Here is a 23,873-nt window from a genome sequence, read left to right on the forward strand (position 1 = left end):
AGTGCCAATGTCCATTTAAATGTTCTACAAATGATTCAAGTGTGAGATTGTTTCAGTGCTTCTTAGTATGAACTGTGTTGGGAGGAAAATCTAAATGTTTTTCGACCCTCTCCTCCTTCCTTCAGAGATCAGCCTGAGGCCTGTTTTCTTTGTGAGCAACCCACATATGCTCCGTAGTCTAACACTCTTGTCACGTCTTAAACTGTGATTCTTGTTACTTCTCCCCTTCTTCTGACCATTCTTGTTAGGGTTTCACGGTTATATTTTTAGTGAAACTGACCCCCCCCATTTACCTCTGGAATATTAGCACCCAAAGGCACATTAGAGATAATTGATTCCACTTTAAAAAGCTGGAAAAGGAACACATGAAATTTTGTTCGTGGAGGATTTTTAGCTGGTCCATGCCTTAACTCTTAAAATGTCAGATTTCTCACATGGGTAATCATTGCCATTTTGCCACTGTTTACTGTGATTACTGTTACCATGTGATAAGCATTAATCCAAATCATTTTTTTCATTTGAGGTAAATTAAAAATTAGATGATTTTTAAACTGTATTTTTAAGGGCAGTTTGGTTATTTGGAGGTTTTCCTCTGCCTCTTTTTATTGTATATAATGGCAGAGCGATTCAAGTCTGCCGTTTTCTCAGTCTGCAACTATTCTTTCGCACTGTATTATTTTGCAAGGTAAGTAGCCAGACCTTTGAGTCCCAACCACCAGTTCCTGGTGGTTATTAACAGAGCTAGTTTGTTCATTTTAAAGGCCCAGAGAACTGTATGGGATTACTCAGTTACTCTCTTTAGGGAACGTTGAGCGTTTGAGTAGACCCAGGAATGCTAGCTGTCCCCTTGTGTCATATCCGCTCCTCTCTACTAGAATGTCAGCTGCGGGGACCTTTTCTGTCTTTTTCACCCTGTTTCTGGACAAGCATATTATAGATTGATACATACACTTGCAGTGTGAATATATGAAGGGATGAATTTGCTGTTCAAGATTTTTCTTCCCCTGAATAGAAGAAGGAAGCATCTGTAAGCTGTTTGTATTGCCTTTATCTGACTATCATAGTCTTTTCTTCAAGGAACAGATACATATCCTTTGGGGATAAAAGAGGGCTTTTGTTGTTAAGGTGATATTACCTGGTTTGAAAATGCTTTGAAACATTGCAAATGCTCTGATTAAACTTATTAGCTTTGTAAGTAGGTATTGTTTGATCTGCCTTTGGCACGTTTTCTAAAGCCTCGGCACAAGCTGCTGGCTCTATATCTGGATACTGCAGTGAGAGACAGTTTTTTGTGTTTTTTTTTTGTGTGTGTGTGTGTGTGTGGTTTGAGGGAGGGTTGAACAATCAAGTTCAGGGAAAGTAAAACAAAGATAGCCTTTCCCTAGATAGTTACTTATGCTTCCCTAGATATTTATTTATTTATAGTTGTGTGGTTTATTTCTATCAGTGTAGCCCATAGAGGTTAATTCTATTTCAAACATCTGGCAGGATCTTGCCTGCCAATTGTGGAAGAGAATTATTTGGTCTGTTTTGTAGCCTTCCAGCATCTTTCTGTAATAATTTTTTTTTTTCCCTTTCAAAGATTTTTACTTCTCACCTGTACTCTCTGTTTCATCTTCTCTCTAATCTGAGAGGCCCACCATAGAAAACCATCTTCAGGAGCCTCAGATTACATAGTGGCATATGATTGGAGCAGCCTCAGTAATGGCTTCTGGAGGTTTCCTTGTGAAAGCTGCCAAAGACAACAGGATCACTGGGTTGCTTGAGGAAAGCTTTTAGTGTGTGTGACTCTAGAACTGTATTCCAAGGGACGTTTGTAACATAGCAGAACACAGTCTGTGCTGTTTATTTTTAGAATGTAACATTTTTGCTAGAGACCAGCTTTCCCCAGAGTGTGTATTCATCTCAAATGAAGAAGGGTTGCCTCTGTGTTGGGATCACCACTCCTTGCCTTTATTATTATTATTTTTTTCACTCCTTACCTTTAGACCAGTCTTAGCTTACTGTTAATAGCTCCGGTCATATCACCTGGTGGGTAAACGCGAGTATTTTCTCGTGTCCACTCTGAGAATTACTAATCTAAATTGCAGAGTAGTTTGGATAAAGCCTCTGTCCACCTTTTCCCATGATGGACTTCCTGGTTTTGGTAGGACAGGGGTAAGAGTGACCATCTGTTGCATGTCCTGCTGAAAACTAGTGTTTTCTCGGGAACTTTGGCCTGTCATTTCTACTTTTTCTGATGGTGTGTCTTTGGTGATCTGTTTGGCTGCCCCTGAACCGAACTGATTGCTACTTCTCGTCTTCTCTCTCCCCGCTGCCCCCCACCACCACCCCCACCCCGCCTCATCCCCCTCCACTGCATGCTTAGAGGAATGGAAGTTCTCTGAGAGCCAGGATCATGTTTGGCTCATTCTCCACTGTATCTCAGTGCTTGTTACTCTTTGTTGGATCTTAGCCCCTTTGAGAATTTAGCGAAAGCTTTACACCCTCTCTCCACAAAAGCGTATATTCATATGGTTTTGGGAAAAGGAGATTGTAACAGGGAAGTAACATGGCCTCATTGAAAACAAGCCACGAGAATCAAACCTCAGATTTATTGTGGTGGCTCTGAGGGTTTCTGCTTGGTCATGCTCTCAGCATACACCTCATTATTCCTTACCATGTGAAAATAAGTTTGGATGAAGCTGAGCGTGTAGAGAGTTGATGATGGACAGGGAAGCCTGGTGTGCTGCAGTTCATGGGGTTGCAAAGAGTCGGACACAACTAAGCGCCTGAACTGAACTGAGCATGTAGGCAAAGAGATGGGCAAGAAAGGGTTGGATAGAGGCTATGGTTATAAGTACTTCTGTTTTGTTGATTAACTAATCTGTAGAAAATTATTTCCTCTTCCTAACCTTTGCTTTTTTGTAACTCCTGTCACTTGCCATTCTTGCCAGCTTTCCCTTCTTTGGGTTGTAGTTAAGGACACTCTTACAAGATTGTATCCTTCAAGCTTTAGACCCCATGGACTGTAGCCCACCAGGCTCCTCTGTCCCTGGAATTCTCCAGGCAAGAATACTGGAGTGGGTTGCCGTGCCTTCCTCCAGGGGATCTTCCTGATACAAGGATCAAACCCAGGTCTCCTGTGTTGCAGGCATGTTCTTTGCCATTGGAGCCAACAAGGAAGCCCCTTTCTTCTGAGAACATCTTTAATACGAATTTTCTAATCCACTTGTCCTGACCTTTGAAGGTAAAGGAGTGGATCACCCCAGTAAGCAATAGATGGCACATGAGGAAGGTGTGTGCTGTATTGAAATTGAGTCTAGCCCCGTCACTTGGGTGGGCAGTGTGCCCAGTCAGTGTTTGTGTACGGGGCATGCTGCTGCTCAGTCTCCTTCCCATTTCCACTCCTGTTCTCAGTGCAGTTTGTAAAGTCACCTGTTGCAGGGTTGGGGAGGAAGCTGATTTCTTTCCTTCCTTCCGAAGAGTTACAAATGGAATCAGGAGATAGAAACTTATATAGTACAATGCAATTATATTGTTATATACACAGAAATAATAGAACACCCAAGATTACCTTTTCTCGAAATCTAATTTCTGTAGTTTGTCTCTTTCTTTATTGAATCTGTTCTTTATTGTACTGAATATAATTAGCTTATAGTTTTAGTATCTAAGAAGTATTTTTTTCCTTTTGTAATCCTTTTTCATGGTAGGTTGTTTTTTGATCATATTCATATTTGCACATGTGAATTCTTTTTCATGAAGTTGATGTTACAAATTCATGGATACTACCTCTGATTCTCTTCCCCAGTTTCCTGATTTCTCTGTCCTCCCAAAATGCAGATGAAAATGGGGAATTTACTCAATACTTGGGGACCAAGTTAACCAAACCCAATTCTCAAAAACTTTCGATTCAGATAAGTTCCATAAGCTCTAGATTATAAATAACATTTCTGCATAATAGGTGACAGTGCATACCTGTTGAACTCTTCTTGAGGACATTCAGTAATCTTCAGAAGGCCTTTGCTTTGTTGCGAAGGCTTTCATTTAATCCTCTTTATGACTTCACAAGGTTGATACTGATTTATTCTCATTTTACAAGAGCAGACACGTTGGCTGAGATAATTTGTCATAGGTCACACAACTAATGTGTGTTAAATTTAGACAGTGTCTTATTGGGCTTGGGCTGCCATGACAGAATACTGTAGACTGGATGGTTTGAACAGCAGGAATTTATTTTCCAGTTTAAGTTTTGAAAGTCCAAGATCAAGGTGCTGTCAGGGTTGATGTCTAGTGAACACTGTCTCCTTGGGTTGAGGCCAGCTTCTCACTGTGTCTTCACACAACCTCATTACTCAGTACTGCCCATGGATGGAGAGAAAGGAAAGAAGCTCTAAGGTATCTCTTCTGATAAGGGCACTTACTCCCTTATTATGAAGGCTTCACTCTGATGACCTCAGTTAAAACCAGTTCCTTCCCAAAGGCCCTGTCCCCACATACCATCGCATTGCAACCTTTAACCTACAAATTTGGGTGGCCACACTTCAGTCCATAGCAGACAACGTTCAGACCAGGTTGGCCACTTCAGATTCTGAATAATCTTGTGCCGAATTCTCTGCTCCCGCAGTTTAGGAGCTTTGGTATCCAGACTATTTGGTGACTCTGTTAAATGTAATAAGTTGGCCAGCAAAAGAAAACTCTATTGATACACATGTATGTGCTCCTTTAATATGGCCCAAGTGGCATAGTGGTAAAGAATCCACCTGCCAAGCAGGGAACATGGGTTTGACCCCTGGGTTGGGAAGATGCCCTGGAGAAGGAAATGGCAACCCACTCCAGTGTTATTGCCTGAGAAATCCCATGGACAGAGGAGCCTGGTGGGGTACAGTCTATGGGGTTCAGAGAGTCAGACACAACTGAGTGACTAAACAGCAGCAGCAACTCCTTTAATATCTTACGCGTATTTTACACTTCTTTTGCGAAAAACCAAGGAAAATAAAGGTAAGAATAAATAAGAAAACAGAAATCATCTATGATCCCACACCCTGGAGAACTGTTGCCATTACCATTTCAGCGTATTTCTTTACCATTTCAGCATATTTCTTTCCAGTATTTCTCTTTAGGAGGAGGGAGCAACTTTCACATGTTGTGCTTTTTTGAATTTTTTCTTCTTGGCCTCTCATAAGCAGTTTCCCAGTTAAAATTCTAGAAAACTTCTAAGTGATTTTTGCCTTGGAGAAAACAGATTTGAGAGCTACTGAGAAAGTAGAGTATTAGCTGAGTATGGGAGAAGGTGGTCAAGACTGATGACTCAGGACCTCTCAGGGAGGGAGAAAACAGAATTAGTAGGTGTGTGTGGAGGGTGGGATTGATTAAAGTCAGTGCATGCTTTTACAGAGTGCATTACCTATGGAACTCCCCCTTGAAAATGCTCGTTACAAGCAAGCAGTTGTCCAGACTGGAGGTCCGTTTTTAAAACTGCCATCATCAGATGGTTGGAAGTTGAAACCACTGTTTTCTAGGTGAGGAAATTAAGGTTCAGAGAGATAAATGCGTTATTTAACCAACAGCTCGTATTGAAGGAGGGACTGTCTTTAAAGATCGTGTCACCATAACTTCATCAAGCTCCCAGCACAGGTGACGCTCAGTAAATGGTTTCAGAATGAACAGTTTTGCTCCTACACTGCAAACAATACTTCCAGAAAGGATCATTTGTTCTTTATTTAAAGGATTTCGTGCTTACTCCTGATGCATCCCAGTCTGGTTTTTTTAACAGTGGTTCAATAGGTAGTTGAACTACTACTAGTAGTTTGTTAGGTAGTTTCTTATAGGATGAAACTGTTGATTCATTTCAGTAGCCGTTACTTCTTTTCTTCCTCTGCTGCTGCTTGTTCTTCTTCTGTTGCTAAGTTGTACAAACTGTTATCTGTTTTATGAAAAAATAATCATGAGACAGTCTCTCCTTGTTTTATTTTAAAAACCTAGATTTTTTTAAAGGTAAATCAGTTGTAATTGTTTTATTAGAAAAATGTTTTTGCGTCTCAAAAAGCTGCATAATAGTTTTCCTTTAAAACCCCATGTGAAAATTTTATTTTAGGGTTAAGAAGTAGAGTAAATCTACTTTGAGATCTTGGGTTTTTTTACCCTCTTCGGATAATATAAATCATCATGTTTTCCATTTTGCTTTGATTGCCAGTTGTTTGTCTAGTCACTCACTAAGTTGTGTCTGACTCTGCCACCCCATGGACTGTAGTCGGCGAGGCTTCCCTGTCTATGGGATTTCTCAGGCAAAAATACTGAAACAGATTGCCATTTCGTTCTCCATTGATTGCCAGTGCTCAGAGCTAAATTTGTGTATTTTAACCAAAATATCTGTGGATTGCTTCACTTTGTTCAGGTCTCTGCCTCACCTTTAATTTCCACCTTCTTTAATTTTACTTTCCTTAGATGTGATTTCACTGATTACATTTTAATGCAGGCTACTTTCTGTGCTTCATGAATGTGCTAAGATGGAGATATATTGATTTTTATCTGTCTACCTATCTGGGGCTTCCCTGGTGGCTCAGTGGTAAAGAATCCTCTTGCTAATGCAGCAGACTCAGGTTTGATCCATGGGTCAGGAAGACAACCTAGAGAAGGAAGTGACAACCCGCTCCTGTATTCTTGCCTGGAAAATCACATGGACAGAGCAGCCTGGCAGGTTCCAGTGCATGAGGTCACAAAAGACTCAGACACGACTTAGTAAACAGCAACATCTACCTATGTATGTATAATGTCTTAATGATTGTGACCATTCCCTAGTACATTAACAACAATCACAATTTTGAAATATTTCTGTTAGCACCTCACTTTGTGCCAACATTAAACAAGAACATGGTATATATATCTGTAAATATGTTGGAGTGTTATTTGTCCTCATGAAAAGAGCATGAAATATTTATTTTTCTAAATCCAGAGATTCTCATTTGGTCTTCTAACATTTGTGCTTTTCATTGTAACAAGTCATATTCATAACAGTATGAATTTGTTGTGTATATACATAGTATTTTCTGTGAAGAATCCTGTTTATTTCATAGGCGACTTCTTCCCAGGTGGCGCTAGGGATAAAGAACCTGCCAACTAATGCAGGAGGCATAAGAGATTCAGGTTTGATCCCTGCGTTGTGAAGATCTCCTGGAGGAGGGCATGGCAACCCACTCTACTAGTCTTGCCTGAAGAACCTCTATGGACAAATTCATAACTATATCAATTTGTTGCAGTATATACACAGTATTTTCTGTGAAGAATCCAGATTGTTTCATAGGATACTTCCTGAGTTACATTAAAACCTCTTAAAAAACCCTCTGGCTTCCAATAGTTTTCTAAGCACTTGCTGGTTTTAAAAGGTAGAGTAGCACACACATCCTCTTCCCCCCCATTCCCAGATTGGCATACAGAAGAAGTTTCATGTCAGAATTCATAAATACTGTAAAGAAGAAATTAAACCACCCAGGACAAATGAACAATTTAAAGGATATTTCTGGTAAGATTAAGAAAGTATTTTTGTTATCTCATTTTAAACAGAATAGGTTCATGTCTAGAGTAGAATTTATATTGGACACTTTATTGTGAGAAACTGAGCTCTTACCATAATTCTTAAGCAATCCCAGAGTGACCTTAATAACAGGTATATTAACTGAGGGGAAGACAGATGATTACATAAATGCAGACTTGGTGAAGAGAGTATGGAAGTTTTAAGAAACGTGTACTCCACCCAAAATAGCTGCTGCTGCTGCTGCTAAGTCGCTTCAGTCATGTCCAACTCTTCGCGACCCCCTAGACGGCAGCCCACCAGGCTCCCCTGTCCCTGGGATTCTCCGGGCAAGAACACTGGAGTGGGTTGCCATTTCCTTCTCCAAAGCACGAAAGTGAAAAGTGAAAGTGAAGTCGTACAGTTGTGTCCGACTCTTAGCAACCCCATGGACTACAGCCCACCAGGCTCCTCTGTCTATGGGATTTTCCAGGCAAAAGAGTACTGGAGCGGGGTGACCCAAAGTAGACTCTTATTGAATTCTTTTTTTCAAATGCACATTCTGTTTGCTTAAATCTACATCTGCTCCTAGCTTTGAACACTGCCTGAAACGTATGTGTGGCTTGGCAGGAAATCTGATACGAAGGGGAAAGCACCGAGTAGTTGGGGTAAGCACTGAGTAGTTGGGGTAGAGCCTCACAGTTGATAACCCGTCTGCGCTCGTTGCAACCTGTGGCGCTGCTGGGAGGGAGGCTTGTGATAATTTTCTTATAAGCCCTCCTTAGGACAGCCCTAATGCCAGGACAGATAGGAAATTTTGATGTATTCCATGTCCCTGTGATGCTTGTGGTAATCATCGATTTGTTTCAGAGTTGTGGGGTTTTGCTTGTTTGCTTTTAAAGCTGTTTGCGTCTCTTGCCTGAGCTTAGTTTGTTCTTTGCTGCAAAGAGCATGTATACTACATCTGGTCTCTCTTTGTTCCTTTTCTTGATGTGTTTGTGCATCTTTGATCTGAGCCAGTGCTTGGTTACAAAGTAATCTTGGCAGAAGTTTCAAATACTAACATAGAATGCAGTGTCTTAGGAGGTTGATTATATATTTGTGATAATTCTCAACTTTGACATTTAAAAATCTTTGATGGTAGTTTTATCACTTAAAATCTTACTGATAGTGCTAAATTGTTGGTTAATTTAGTGATCAAACATGCACACGCTGTGGTTTCTGAAAACCTAGAAATTGTGTATTTCTGCTCTATCTCTGTTATGCTTTATTGATTCAGAAATAATTTTCTTGACTTTACTAATAAGAGATGAGATCCTGTAAATGGGTGGTTGCCTGGCTTCAGAGTCAGAAAGTCTGAAGTCCAGTTGAGTCCTGCCCCTTCGCAAGCTGCAACATACAACTTTTTAAAAAAGATGTCAGTAATCATGCTTGTCTCATTAGAGGCATCTTGAGGAATAAAGTTAAATACCATGTGTAGACCTCTTAACAGGAAGGCTGACTTAGTAAGTGCTCACTAAGTGCTAGTTCCTTTCCTGTTGCTGAGCTCTCTCCCTTTTTCTCCACACTATGTCAGTGCATATGCACATTTTAAAATGTGGTTTTATTGTAGTTTTTTTAATGATTTAGATTTATTTGCTACAATGTTAAGTAGTCAAATAATAGGTCTGTTGAATTGTTTTTAATTTTTAAAATTTAGATTATTCTTTAGTTCCTTGTTTTCTAATAAGACAGACATCTGTAAGCTCTCCCCAGTGCATCCCTTGACCCCCAAATCTGCCAGACAGATCGTTTTAGAGTATGTTTCAGTTTTCTTCTTTCAGCTCATCCCCATCTGGCCAGCTGTGTTAATTCCTTGTTCCTGTTTTTTGGATGATAAATTGCATTCATGAGGGCTCACTTAAAATAATAAAGATGGTTTTTAAAATGGTGAGAAATTGGAGGTGAAAAAAATACTAATTGATTATTCTGCTGAACTGAAAATCTTCTAAGCCACCATCCTTCCCAGTGGTCTTAAGGAGAACTCAAAGTCTTATTTGGTTGTTTGCCAGTGTGAGTCCCAGCATAGCATTTAAATAGAAGACTGCATATTATTTTCAGTGTTTTCATATTTGGAGATAAAAACGAGGGAAAGCCCTACAAATGTGGTGGATTTGTGAAAGGAATAGTTAACTGTTGGGCAGCCTGCCTCAGTTAAAACAGTTTTAGCTCTAGGCAATTTAAAATTGCCTGTTTCACAAAGAAGATATCTGGAAAAAGTGAATATGAATATACTGGTGCCAAACTGAACAGTTATTCAGTATTGTAAACCATGCTGTCCTTTGCTTGGGAGAGGCTTAACCAATTAACATGATTGTAGAGGTTGAAGAAATTTATAAAACCTCACCTCATTTTTATAACCTTCCAAGTTCTGTAGCACCACCTCAGTTGCATCTGGGTGTAGTTTGTGTATTAGTAATTTGAGTTGGCTTAGCAGTAACTTCCAGTTTGTCTTTGAAATTCATTTGCTATGCACGGTTTCTCCTCAGTCGGGAGGGTGTGTTTGCTTTTTAAATGAACAATGTTTAAAATGTTCTTTCATGAACTTTTCACTACACAATTCTGAGCCTCTCTGTTGAGTATTATAATAAATTTTGAAGTATTTCCCTCTCCCAAAAGGTTTTTCCTTGCTATTCATCTTTGGGAAGTTCTCCAGAAATATTTAGCCATTAACTCAGAAGTGAATGTCATTGGTTGAAGTTGCTGCCTGGGCTTCTGTTAAATCCGAGAACTTGAGAACAAAAATGAAAGTGTCTGTAACCCTGAACCAACTCGGCAAAGTTGCCAGTAAAGGCTTGTTTATTATTTCATTAATCCGCATTAACTCCACAGTAGGGAGCTGTGGCACTTTCTATCAAGGAGCTTCTGGTCTTCTTTTCCTGCTCCTGTGTTTCTTCTTGCTGATTGTCTTCCTCCAGAGGTGTGAGGCCGTCCCTGGCTGGGAGTGAACCTATCTCCCTGTGTAGTTGAATCTTTTCTACCCCTCTTTTAAAACTCCAGCAGGGGGGTGAGGGGGTATTAAGTGAGGATGGCCGGGAACGAGAAGGAAATAGCAGCAGTCCCCACTCGCCAAAGCCTGTGGGCTGGGACACCGTCCTCACAGTCCCTTCCAGGTAACATGAGCCCCTCTCATCCCAGTTCATCCAGTATCCTAGCTAAACTTGGTCCCTTGTTCATCCCTCACCTACCCACCTCCAGTATCTCTCCCTTTCACTTCCAGCATAACTCCTGAGGGGGTCAGCAGAGCCACTAAAGCAGTGGCATTTGCCTGGGAGATTAGAATCTGGAATGACCATCCCTTATTTCCTGTGTGAAGTTTGCTGCCGTGTCAGAGGGATAAATGCATGTCAGCTGGTGTGGCAGCTCAGCTACGTTGATTGGTGGGAGTGTTGGGAGCACAGTTTTGAGACAGTTTAGCTTTTGTAGGGTTTGATTTTGTACTTTTTGAGAACCTGGGTTGGAGGAGGAGGGGAAAAACTGAGCAGGGAGCCAATGGTCATATGTCTTACGTGAACGTTAGAACAAGGACACAGACCTAAAAGACTGCAGAGATAAAAATTGACTTGGCTGTTTTTGAGTTATCTCTTGCTTGCATATAATAGGGTAAATATGGCTTCTTTAAAATTTTTTTAATTAAATCAAAGTAACTTATTGAAGCTTTGCTTCCCTGGTACCTCAGTGATAAAGAATGTATCTGCCAATGCAGGAGACACATTGGTTGGATCAAACCCACGGTTTGATCCTTGGCTCAGGAAGATTCCCTGGAAAAGGAACGGCAGCCCACTCCAGTACTCTTGCCTGGGAAATCCCATGAATGGAGAACCTTGGCGGGCTACAGTCCGTGGGGTTGCAGAGTCAGACGCGACTGAGTGACTGCCCACCGCTTTAAGCTCTGCCTTTACTGGAGCCTCGTGTGTGTAGGTCCAGCAGGGACTGGGCCTCAGTGCACCCAGGTTCACTCCAGAGCTCTGGCACCCCTGGCCTCACCTTTTCAAGGATCACTTGCAGTCTTTTTAGATCCTTTCTTTCCCTGTGATACCTCCAAGAAGACATTCATTTTTTTTTTTAATGTGTTTTTTAATTTTAAAAATGAATGGTTTAAAGTCTAAGCCAAGATGAAGAATGACCTGCAACTTCATATATTTTTTTGTGTAATAGTGAAATTTCAGTTCATTGTAGATTTTTCAAGAGCAGTTTTATTAACTCCCCTGTCATTGTTCTTAACCCTTAAATTTGTTTTTTCATCATATGAAAGCTCTTGTGACCTTAAAAATAAATTTTTATTACTGTGGCAAATCCATAAGGCAACAGGCTTTACTCGTATCTCTTAGTCCCTTTTCTAGCTGAGAGGAATACTTCATTTTCCTTCCTATCCTTATTCAGGAGGCTTTGAGGTAGGTAAGACTCTGTATGAAGAAGGAATCTGGATGTTTGCTACCAAGTGTAAGATGTTTTACTTCATGATTCCTGAAAATACTATTATTAAATCTGTTGTATTCAGGCTGTTTGACTTGGTAAGATTAAAGAATATTTCTTAGAGATAGGCATTTTTATTTTAATTGTTAATGCCTGCTAGAGGCCCGGCGTTAGTTTATAGAAAAATCATTACTTACAAGTAGCATATCCAGTGAGCAGTGTGGAGTCAGAGCATTTTGACTGGGATGAGCTCTCAGATCTTTTTGGAGATGGGAAAACTGAGCATCAGAGAAGGACAGCAAGATTCCCCATGAGAGAAATCCCAGCACCAACATGAGAACCTAGATTGCTAGATTCCAAGTCTTTATTACTATTGCAAGTTGGTAGAAATTTGTGCTTATTTTATGACTAAATTGTACATTAACAGATGTTTAAGAAGTTCCTGTTTTTAAAAAAAGCTCATCCTGTACAATCGTGTTTGCACTGTCAGTTGCTTGTAATTGATCCCTATCTCCACTTTCCTATCCTTTTAGAATAAATATTAAATTTAGTAGCTCTGGCTCCTGTTTTACTGGTAATGTTAGAATTTTTTGTTCATAAATTACATTTGATTAAATTTTACTAGCCAAATCAGTGATTTTACTTTAGAAGAGTTGTGAAACTTTAAAATAGAGATCACAGTAGTGGTTCTATCCCAGTTTTATGTGGTTGATAGAAATCTCTTAACTGGCTAGGAAGGGAATCTCTTATATGCTTGAGAGTGAAAAAATTAAGAGATAATTGATACAGGATCACCGTAGTAATTTTATACTGCTGCTTCTTGAGACCATCATGTTGTATATAAAAAGAAAAATTCAAAAAGCACTTAATTCTGAATAGTTGATGAGTTGGCTGCCATCTTTTGTCATGAGAAATACAACTTTCTTTGGAATAAGCAGATTTATAATTTCTTTATCTAGTAACAGGTGTTGAAAAGACCATGTCCATCTGACAAAGTTTCTTTTATATTCTTTGATCCTGAATTTTGTTTGATTTGTAAAACCAAAGCACTGTGACCAAGGAAATGACATTTAACCCACTTTTGCTGAAACCTGATTAAAAATTTAAAAAATGAAATGGTTGGATTTTGAGTTAAGTATGTTTAAGTGCATTTATTATACAGAAATAGCTTAACTATTACACTAACTATAAAATTTTCTCCTGTTTTACATATTTGCTACTCATTATTGGGCTATATTGCTTTTTAAAATACATTATTTGTTATATTGTCAGTTTGCACTGATTTTCCTAGTAATACAGCTTTGAGTTAATAATGTACATTATAGTCATTAACAATAAAAGTTAATTCAACTGTTCCGTTCCATACATGGTGATTAGCATATGACTTTTCTAATAAATAATGTTGATTACTTAACGTAAAGGAACTCCCAGACAAGAAAAAAATTCTTTTTAAAGTTTAGCACATGCAGCAGGGGGCACCAGATGAAGGCAAAAATGAATTCTTATATTTTTAATCAGCTGCAGCTTGTGTCCCATTCATACTTAAATCATGTAGTAGTTAACTGTTTCCCCATTAGTTTTCTTGATTGTTTTATCTTCTCAGTTCTAAAAGCTTTGTTGAAAACAGTGATAACTGCTCTTAACTTACTCTTTCAAACAGAACTTCTTAACAGCCAACCAATTTAGTAATTCATAAATTTCTTCTTAAAAGAGACCACATAATTACTTGTTTGCAATAAAGCGGTATTATTAGTTGTTAATATTAGTATTCATATTATAATATAGTATATTATTATAGTATAATTACTATACTGTAGTATATAGTATAGTATAATTATATAGTATACTATAGTATAATAATTATTATATTACTACTAATATACTATTATTACTATTAATATTATGTTTAATACTGTCTCTACAGAATGGTTTTTGGTTAATGAGAAAAGAAATGCCCTAATGATTTGAAGGCTTAATTTGTTTTCCTTATGTGTAAAGTGAATGAATTTAAAAATCTGGAAAAATATTCCCTTTAGATAAGAAATAGCTGTATAGAAATTTGTTTCCGAAAAGGCTTGTTTTTTTCATATGGGGGATGTCGTTAACAGTTGTTCTTCTGTCCCTCTCATGCCCGTCATCTAGTCCAGTATCAGATGGAGATGATGCGGAGCCTTCGCCATGTAAACATCGACCACCTCCATGTGGGCTGGTACCAGTCCACATACTACGGCTCGTTCGTCACCCGGGCGCTTCTGGATTCTCAGTTCAGTTACCAGCATGCCATTGAAGAATCTGTCGTTCTCATTTACGGTTAGTAGGAGTTTCCTTTATTATTCTTTTCTTCCCTTAATATTATTGCTACTACTATTTTTGCTTTCTGTCTTTTTGCCTCTAAGAGCAGCCTGGCAGGCCTTCCCAAGTAAATACCAACCCTGTTTCTGCAGCAGCCTCAGCAGCAGCTAAGTCTAGACAGGGTTTCCTTCTTTCTGTTTATTTTTCTTGCTATCAGAGCCCTGATGTGTACATTTTGGAATGCTGGAGTAGCTGCTTCATTTTTATTCCTACATCTCCCCTCCCTCATTTGAAGGGGCTGGTGGAACTAGACCAGATGTCTAACAAACCCCGATTGCTAGAGTGTCTGGCTCTGTACGTGACTGACCAATCATAACACAGTGTGCCAAATTTTTTTTTTTTTATACCTCTGACAGCAGCGTACAAAACCTGGACTGTTTCTTAGCACAAAGATTTTTTTCTTTTCAGCCTATTTAATGGTGTTTCCTCAAGCTCTCCAGACCAGATGTTCTGTGCTGTATCAGAACTGTAGGCAATTTAACAGCTTTATAGCCTTCCCCCTCCCCAAACACTCACAGTTTGCCATATCTGGCAGACTTGCATATAGTTTCCAGCTGAGAAGTAAATGTAACGTCCTGAGTATCTGTCAGAAAAAATACTAATGAATACGATCAATCTTATGAGCTGCCCCCAAATTGTTTCAGTATGTTAACAATTGGATTACAGTAAAGAACAAGTTGTTAAAGTGTACTTATATTGGCTGGAAACATTGCATCATCAGACCTTGATGAATTTTCCACTTGTTTCAATCTATTTTGGTTTTCATTTTATCACCTATTGCTAAAAGTTTCACTGTGTTAAGTTTCAGGCAACATGAATGTTAACACAGGTTTTAGGAGAATATTGGCATGCCGGAGCCGTTATCATGCAGCGAGTGCTAAGCTCCCTTACTCTTGGAGTGTTTAAGCAGTTAGTTTTGACAAAATTAGTTTCTCTAAAACTAAAAAGACACTTGTGATTGCACCTTGACTTTAATGGTTTTGTTTTTACAATTTGCTTTAACTGAAAAACTGTGAACAGTGATTATTAGGATGGATAAATTGTTTGCAGGGCCATTCATTTAAATTAGGGACAAAGGAAATACACAAGTGCATCCAGTGAGTTTTCATGTTTAATATTAGTATTTTTCTTTTAATTATGCAAGATATATATAAGGTGTATGGAACATATGCTGTATTTAATTTTTGTCAAGATTGCTGGTTCCAGCTGAGTAGATTTGAAAATAACTGTATTTTGTATCTTATACTTTCAGGAGGAAGTTTTTCTGCCTAGTATAAGTAGGATGATAGTTTTTTGCCTTTTCACTTACCGTTTGCTATATTGCTTTGAATCTGCTTCCGATTGTGCTCTGATCTTCATTTATTTTTATTTTATTCTTCATTTATGTTTATTTTGATCTTCATTTTGCCAAGATTGTACAATAATTAACAGAATGTGCTCAGAACCAGTGTCATTTGAGCACTGGTAGTGACAAAATTCTTAATAATTTCTTTCTTTTTTCTTTATTTGAGATCCCATAAAAACTGCCCAAGGGTCTCTCTCACTAAAGGCATACAGACTGACTCCTAAATTGATGGAAGTTTGTAAAGAAAAGGATTTTTCTCCTGAAGCGTAAGTGTTTGGGGGCCTATAAGGCATATGTTAAGGACTGGTGTTTTTCTTTTAAGATACTAGTTTGCCACATGTATTGAGTCCTCGGCAGTGGTGCGGTAATGCTTCTGCCATGTGGACGGTAGAAGTGTCTGCATGGCTGAGTGCCCCTTGATCTCTCCCTTTCCATGTTTAAACTGTTCTTTATGGAATGTCTCATCTGTTGTTCTCACCATGGGTGAATGCAGTTAGAATGAGAATTAATTAGCTACTGGATTTGAAGAAATGCATGATTAAATAAAAGGAGATGGGATGAGTGTTCAGCGGCTGTCAGATTGTAAGCTCTGCGTCAGAACAGTTGTGAGCCGTTTGTCTTATTTTCTGACCTCCTGTTTCATTGTGGGGGACGGGGTGTGGAAAGATACAACGTTTTAAGGGTTTAGTAAGGAGTGTGGCTTTTGGGAAATTTCATGGATGACAGGAATGCAGAGAACTAATTATTAAAGCTGTTTTGTGATCCTGCATAATGGCACTGGGATATTTACATTAAAATTTTCTAAAATTCAGAATTCTTTAATTTTCTGTTAATTATAAGAATATGTATTTCTTAATAAATTAAAGTTAGTGGCTTTGACTTCATTTGGGACAGGCAGTTCATGACTAATTTCCCATTTGGCTCCTAAAGAAATTAAGATACAAAGAATTTTAAAAGAAAAGCTAACTCATGAAAATCTCCTGGGTATGGTAATTATAATTAAACTGTGAGAAGTTGCATTCTTCCTGTGTTTTCAACCATTGTATGTGGAATAGCCTGTGAGTGTCCTGCTTGTTGTTAATCTCTTTGAGTTCAGTTGGCTTTTAAAGTGAACTTTCCAAGAATGAGAGTATTTCTCTTTTCTAGCTGTTTATTTTAAATATTTGAGATATAGATTATATAGCATAATTTCTTATGACATTTACCTTTTTTAGTATGTGAAATTTCAAAGATAGCTGATTATGAAGAAAGAATTGTTTCTTCGGCTAAGAGTCTTATTTTCTGGTCTTATAGCTCCAACTCACATCATTTTTCGAATTGTTCAAATCACTCAACTTGTGCTTGATTCTGTAGATCTCTGGTTTTTCTCCCTTTTTTAAAGATTGCTAATGAAACAAACAAAAACCCCGAAGAGGGCCTGTAATTAGGAATAATGTAAAATGTATGAAATAGTCACTTTAACACTTACTTCTGACCACCAGACTATAAAGTATTTTTAACATGCTTCGCAGATTGAAAAAGGGAAATATCACCTTTGAGCACATGTTTGAAGAAGTGCCGATTGTAATTAAGAATTCACATCTGATCAATGTTCTAATGTGGGAGCTAGAGAAGAAGTCAGCTGTAGCAGACAAACATGAATTGCTCAGTCTTGCTAGCAGGTAAGCAACCCTGTCTCATGAAAAGTCCACCCCCCCCCCTCTTTTTTTAAAAAATCACTTTCTGCAAAAGATTTTTTAACTTAGACTTTACCTGTGAAACAAGGGGGGGACAATGACTTAAGTGTGTTGGGAGGTTCTTAAGACATAGTAACAGCACGTAGTACTTGTCCAGCTCTGCTCAAATCCCAGGAAGAACACCATGAAAGTGAAAGTGTTAGTCTCTTAATTGTGTCGGACTCTTGGCGACCCCATGGACTGTAGCTCCCATGCTCCTCAGTCCATGGGATTCTCCAGGCAAGAATACTGTAGTGGGTTGCCATGCCCTCCTACAGGGGATCTTCCTGACTAAGGGATTGAACCCAGGTCTTTGGCATTGCAGGCATACTCTTTACTGTTTGAGCCATGAGGGAAGCCTGGAAGAGCACCATGGTTATCAATAAAGTGAGATGAGGTTTGAATACTAATTACCTCTTGTCACTGTAGCTGACACTTCCCTTGCTGTGCCATTTTTGCTTTGAGATGGTAAATGCCCATGGAGGAGGGGTTTTTTGATGTGGCTCGGCCTTATTTATTGTATACCGACATTAGAGGCTATGTGGTGTTATGTCTGGATACTTAATAATGCTTAGGAGAAAACCAGAAATGCTTGTTTGTTTTACTGTGGCACTTGCCCTTGTTCAGATGTAGACTCTGTTTAGCAGTAAAGTTTCAACTTGAATTTTCAACCAAAATTAGTCTGAACCTGACTCTGGTTTTTGCTTAGACAGTGGTGACATAGTTTGCCCCATCCTGACTGCCTTAGCTATCTAGTTGCTAAGATACTATTTATTATATTGGTAAAATGCTGACTGAGGTGTGCCAAAACAGGGTATTTCCTTTATGGAATTAATGTTTCATTTCCCCTCATTTATTGCTTTTAACAGAAATATGAACAGAGTCAACTATATGTACATAATATATAGCTCCTCCTAAATGCTCTTTAAGCTTGATGCTAGTGATTGTTCTCTGTGGCAGAAGGAAGCTATCAGCAGGTAGGTGTAGGTAAACTATGAATATGCAGTTGCTGAATGGCTGAGAAAAGCAAGGTGTGTTTTCTTAAAGCAACCAGCTTGGAACAGCAGCTCAGGTATTCATCAGATTTTTAGTTATCCCAGATAGAAGCTTTACAAAAGAATATACAGGCTTTGTGCTTCCTCAGTGTAAGACAAGTGAGGATAAACCCAGAAGCACAGTGTGCCCAGTGCTCTTGTCCACGCACCAGGACAAGTGCGGCTGTGGTTGAAGAACCACCTTCCCATTGCATGAACTCATCGCAGAGACCATTAGAAAGTCTTTACGGGGGAAGGAGATGGAAACTGGATGGTAAACGGAGTGCTAAGTAATACAGCCAGGTTGCAAGGCTCATTTGGCACTAAAAAGTGTACTGTTGGACTGCAAACATACATTCATAATAGTCCTTTAATTTGTCCCTTTTAGAAGGTCATATTTTTCTTCATTGCTTTCACAAACACACTCGGCACACCTGTATTTAAAGCACTGAGCTAAGAACCTTTTTCAACATGCAAGGTTACAATTTGATGTATTAAGTATATAGTTATATAATAATTTTGAATTTACTATGTGAAAGCTTTTGCTTATATAATTTATGTCTTCACCTTTTCCCAAGCTTCCTTTATTGATCATACAAAACAAATACAGCCCTTCTCTGCTTTCCCATTACCAGTGAGCTGGTCTGCAATGTCTGTCTGTCCAAAGTAGCGTTTATAATAGCCAAGAAACTGTTCATAGTTCACCATAGCAACTAAGATCAGGACAAATATTTATTTTACTATAGTTTTTATCTTCTGTATTTTATGTGAAATAGGAAAAGGCCTTTGCTTTCCACGTGAAGCTGTTTAAGAGAGTAAATTGGTATTCCTTCGGGGAGAAAAAAAAGAAGCAGCCTTGAAGCTGTGCTTATATTAATGGACTGCTACATTGACCCGAATTGATAATACTAATTTAAAACACTGAAATAAATGTAACCTTCATGCCTCTCAAATTTTAATTTCCAACATTAGTAGCCCAATGATGTTAATCATCATTTGCCATACAAATTTTTTCTAAGAAACTGCCTCAGAAATCATTCTGAAGTAGCTCCTTAAACACTTTGCTTGGTCTTGCTTTTCACAACCCATATGTGTGTATCAGTTTTTTGATTTACCTGATAAATTTGCTCTATGCTATGAATAAAACATACTACATCCCCTTTCATTGGAAAAATTCTGATTCTCAATTTTATTAGATGGAAGTTTTGGTATGGTTATTTCATAACAGCCTTTATTAATTTTTAAAAATGTGTTACACAAGCCTTCAGTTTTTCACACATGAAAAAAAATTCTGCTTTTATTTCCTCTTTGAAAAAGTAAACTTAAGTGTGGGCATCATACATGAGGGACAGTAAGGAGAAACTGACACTGCAGCCAGAGCAGGCTTGTCACTGTGCGTCCTGGCTCACAGCTGTTTAAGTTCTCTGCTGCCAGTTCTTTGTTTCCTGGGCAGTAAAAGAAAAGACTCTATTATTGAGACTCTGAACAGTAACTCTGTTTCAGTGTTCTGGTTGCACTGGTACTGAAAAGATCTCCATAAAGTTGTTCTTGGTAATGTTCCTGATTCCCTGTGAACGTTATCTGTGAAACAGTTCTGTGTTATTGTTAATTCCTTTTGCCTTTCGAGACCCAAACTGTGCAGATATTCAGCTATTTCTTGCTGGTTAGATTTCTGGAGAGCACTGTGGTAATAGAATGTCATGAGATGTTTACAGTCCACATACCTGTGCTCACGCTGTTCCACTGTAACATGTACCTGTATAACACGTGATGTTAGTACTTTACAGGAAAGACAGTTTTGGTGGTGAGGGAAGGTCTATTCTGGTAGTACCTTTCTTGTTGCTGAAATCGGTGCGGTCAGACTCCCGGATACAAGATCTGGAAACAGATACTCGATCTTTCTCTGCAGTGGCAGTAATTCTCCTCAGTGGCTTTTTCCTGTGTCTCTACTCTCTCTTCCATCACCCAGTCAAGGATTGGGGCTGACCTTTCCCTTCTCTGAGTTTCTCTGCACTTCAGGATATCGATGTCTTATATAACAAATAATCCTGTAGTGAATTACAGTCTTTCATATTTCTTTGGGCCTCAGTTCTTTCACTGGTGAACATGAGAGTTCAGGGTCTCTATGAGGTCTCATCCAGTCTCTCTTTTTCTGCACCCTTTTTCCTGAGTATCTCCAGTTCCTCTCTGTACTGGTTCTTTTCTGTTCCATTTGTTGACTGGCTTTCCCCATTTAAAAAAAAAAAAAAATTTTTTTTTTTTTAAATGCTCAACTCTTGAGAAAAATTGAAAGAATGATAAATCATACAGTAAACACACACAAACCTTTACTTGTATACCTTTGCACCCACTCTCTTTGTAGACATAAATGGGTTCTTCCCTGAACTATTTGAAAGTAAATTATAGACCTGATACTTAACCCCTAAATACTTGAACATGCATCTCCTGAGAATAAGTAAGGACATTTAAACTTGTTTAAGCTTCTCTCATCTTAAAAGACGAAGTTCCAAAAAGAATACCTTTTGACCTTGTATCAGTTTATCCATTTCCTTTCACCATTTACTTCACTTTTTCCTTTACAAACTTTTTAATAGGATTTTCTGCATGCCGCTCTCTGTATTTACTCATTTCCCATATATCCTAAACACTCAGTGTTCCATCTATTCTGTGATAGAACTTTTGCTCAAGCCATACAAGGTGACTTTATCACAATATTGCTGGACATGGTAGACTCTTAAGCATTTAATGTGTTGATAACAGTTTCTTCCTGAAATATTTTGAGTCTAGGATTCTACTACTGGGCTACTTGTCTTTCTCCACTTGTCGTTCTCCACTCAGCCTTCCTCTGCTCATCCCTAAATATGTGTTTCTTGGGGTCTGTCTTCCTGTAAGTGATTCCTGGGGTGATCTCATCTACATCCTTGTCTGTGGCTACCTTCGGTCAGGGCCTCATTATTTCTTTTCCTGATTACTTTCACAGTCTCTTAATTTCCTGCTTCTGACCTTTTCCCGTTTCATTGCAGTTATCTTGCTAAAACTAAAGTGTATGATCACATTACTCCTTTGCTTAGAATTTTGGCTGAGTCCCCTTTGTCCTTAGAATAGAATCCAGACTTCTAGCCCTGGCTTCCAAGAGTCTCTGCTGTGTGACTGTTTGCCTCTTCAGCTCATTGCTCCCCTTCTGCCCACATCTTGCCCTTCTTTCGCGCTTCTGATGGACTGAGGTAATTGTGGTTCTACAGATGGGTCACACTTCTCATGCCAGTGTCTCTGAACAGGCTTCCTACACACAGTAGCTGAAGTGTCCCTCCCCCTGTTCCTTGTCTTCAACTCCCATCTCCAGCTCCTTCAAAAACTCAGAATTCAGCTGTCACATAATCTGGAGGGTCTTCATCTGATCCTATCAAACTATCTTTTAAGCTTCTCTTCTGTTATAGAGCCTCCCACCACTGTGCTGTACTTCTCTCTTTGTGTTCCCCTCTTCTCAGTAGAATGATTTGAGTGTGACTGGGAAAGTAAGTATATACTTAGTAATGTGTGTTGAAAGAATGCATGCGAGAGGACACAGTGTTGTTAAGTTTCAGAAGTTATTTGGAAAGCAGTGTAAATAATCAGTCGATCTGGACATTTGATTAGATATTGGGGAAAAAGTATTTTTAATCCTCGTCTTGCACTATCAGCTCAAATTACAGATGAATTAAAATCAGACTATTAAGAAATTCGAAAGAAAAAAAAAACAAAACACAGAGTGAATGAATACTTAATCTGATTTCCAAGGAAGAAGAAATGTCTGAAAGTTAAAGGTGATTCACAAAATTATAATAAGATAAGTATGAAATAAGATTTAATTTGCAAAAAACACTTGATTTTTAGGTTAAGCCATTAGGCCAAGCTACTGTTATCAAGGTAAGGTAGGTAGTGCCAGACCTAAAATTAAAAGATTAATTTACACATACCCACAGAGACCAGATCTATGCCCTTTCTACTATTTAAGATGAAGAGTCAACGCTTTCTTTTGTTTTTTAGGTTATAGATGGAATCCATATAGAATTCGTATTTTAGCTGGATTTAGTTTTACTCATTCCCAGGATTCCCGTTCTGTTTCTTCCTCAGTCTCTTTTCTCTCTTAAGTGCTGTAACCAACCATTCAGCTGCTCAGGCCAGGAAACAGGGAGTCAGCCTTGATGCCACGGTCAGTTCTGCCCATTTTCCTCCATGCTAACTGCCACTGGCTAGTCCATGCCACTACTACTACTGTCTGATATCACGGTATATTTCGTGTGTGTGTGTGTATGCAGTTTTAAAAGTAGAGATAAAATTCACAGAAAATGAAGGCACCATTTTAACCATTTTTAAGGAATACATTTTTAATATATTTGCAGTATTGTGCAATCAATACCAATTCACTTCCCCATCCCCTTGCAGTCACTTGTTACTTTCTGTCTCTATGGATTTGCCTCTTCTGGACATTTCATATAAATAGAACCATATTATAAGTAGCCTTTTGTGTCTGGTTTCTTTCACTTAGTGTAATGCCTTTAAGTTTCATTTATGGATCAATACTTCATTCTCTTTATCATGCAGTAGTATTCCATTATATGGATGTATCACAATTTATCCTTTTCTTGTTCCCACTTTCTGGCTGTTTTGAATAATGCAGGTATTACCATACACATATGAGTTTTTGTACGAGCATGATTTTTCAGTTCTTTTGAGTGTGTGTGTGTATATATATATGTATACATATATATATATATATACACACACACACCCCTAGGAATAGAATTGCTGAGTCATGTGATAACTTTGTGTTTAACTCTTTGAGGTTCCACCAAACTGTGGCAGCACCGTTTTACATTCTCACTAGAAATGTGTGAGCGTTTTAATTTTTCTTCATCCTTTCCAGCACTTCCATCACTTCAGTTCAGTTGCTCAGCCCTATCCGACTCTTCATGACCATATGGACTACAGCACACCAGGCCTCCCTATCCATCACCAACTCCTGGAGTTTACTCAAACTCATGTCCATTGAGTCGATGATGCCATCCAACCATCTCATCCTCTCTTGTCCCCTTCTCCTCCCACCTTCAATCTTTCCCAGCATCAGGGTCTTTTCCAATGAGTCAGTTCTTTGCATCAGGTGGCCAAAGTATTGGAATTTTAGCTTCAGCATCAGTCCTTCCAGTGAATATTCAGGACTGATTTCCTTTAGAATGGACTGGTTGGATCTCCTTGCAGTCCAAGAGACTCTCAAGAGTCTTCTCCAACACCATAGTTCAAAAGCATCAATTCTTCAGTGCTCAACTTTCTTTATAGTCCAAACTCTCACATCCATACATGACTACTAGAAAAACCAAAGCTTTGACTAGATGGACCTCTGTTGGCAAAGTAATGTCTCTGCTTTTTATATGCTGTCTAGGTTGGTCATAACTTTTCTTCCAAGGAACAAGCATCTTTTAATTTCATGGCTGCAGTCACCATCT

General features: G+C 38.7%; 1 protein-coding gene across 1 annotated transcript in view; it reads left to right on the top strand.

The window, feature by feature from the left end:
• Positions 1–23,873, top strand: part of EIF3H (eukaryotic translation initiation factor 3 subunit H) — a 99,561-nt gene that overhangs the window by 70,129 nt on the left and 5,559 nt on the right. Inside the window, exons 3-5 of the mRNA XM_040261804.1 lie at positions 14,087–14,254; positions 15,808–15,907; positions 17,153–17,302. Coding sequence (XP_040117738.1) covers positions 14,087–14,254; positions 15,808–15,907; positions 17,153–17,302 — 418 coding nt within the window. The remainder of the gene's footprint in view (positions 1–14,086; positions 14,255–15,807; positions 15,908–17,152; positions 17,303–23,873) is intronic.

Source organism: Oryx dammah, unplaced genomic scaffold, assembly GCF_014754425.2.
Source record: "Oryx dammah isolate SB20612 unplaced genomic scaffold, SCBI_Odam_1.1 HiC_scaffold_19, whole genome shotgun sequence".
Taxonomy (NCBI): Eukaryota; Metazoa; Chordata; class Mammalia; order Artiodactyla; family Bovidae; genus Oryx; species Oryx dammah.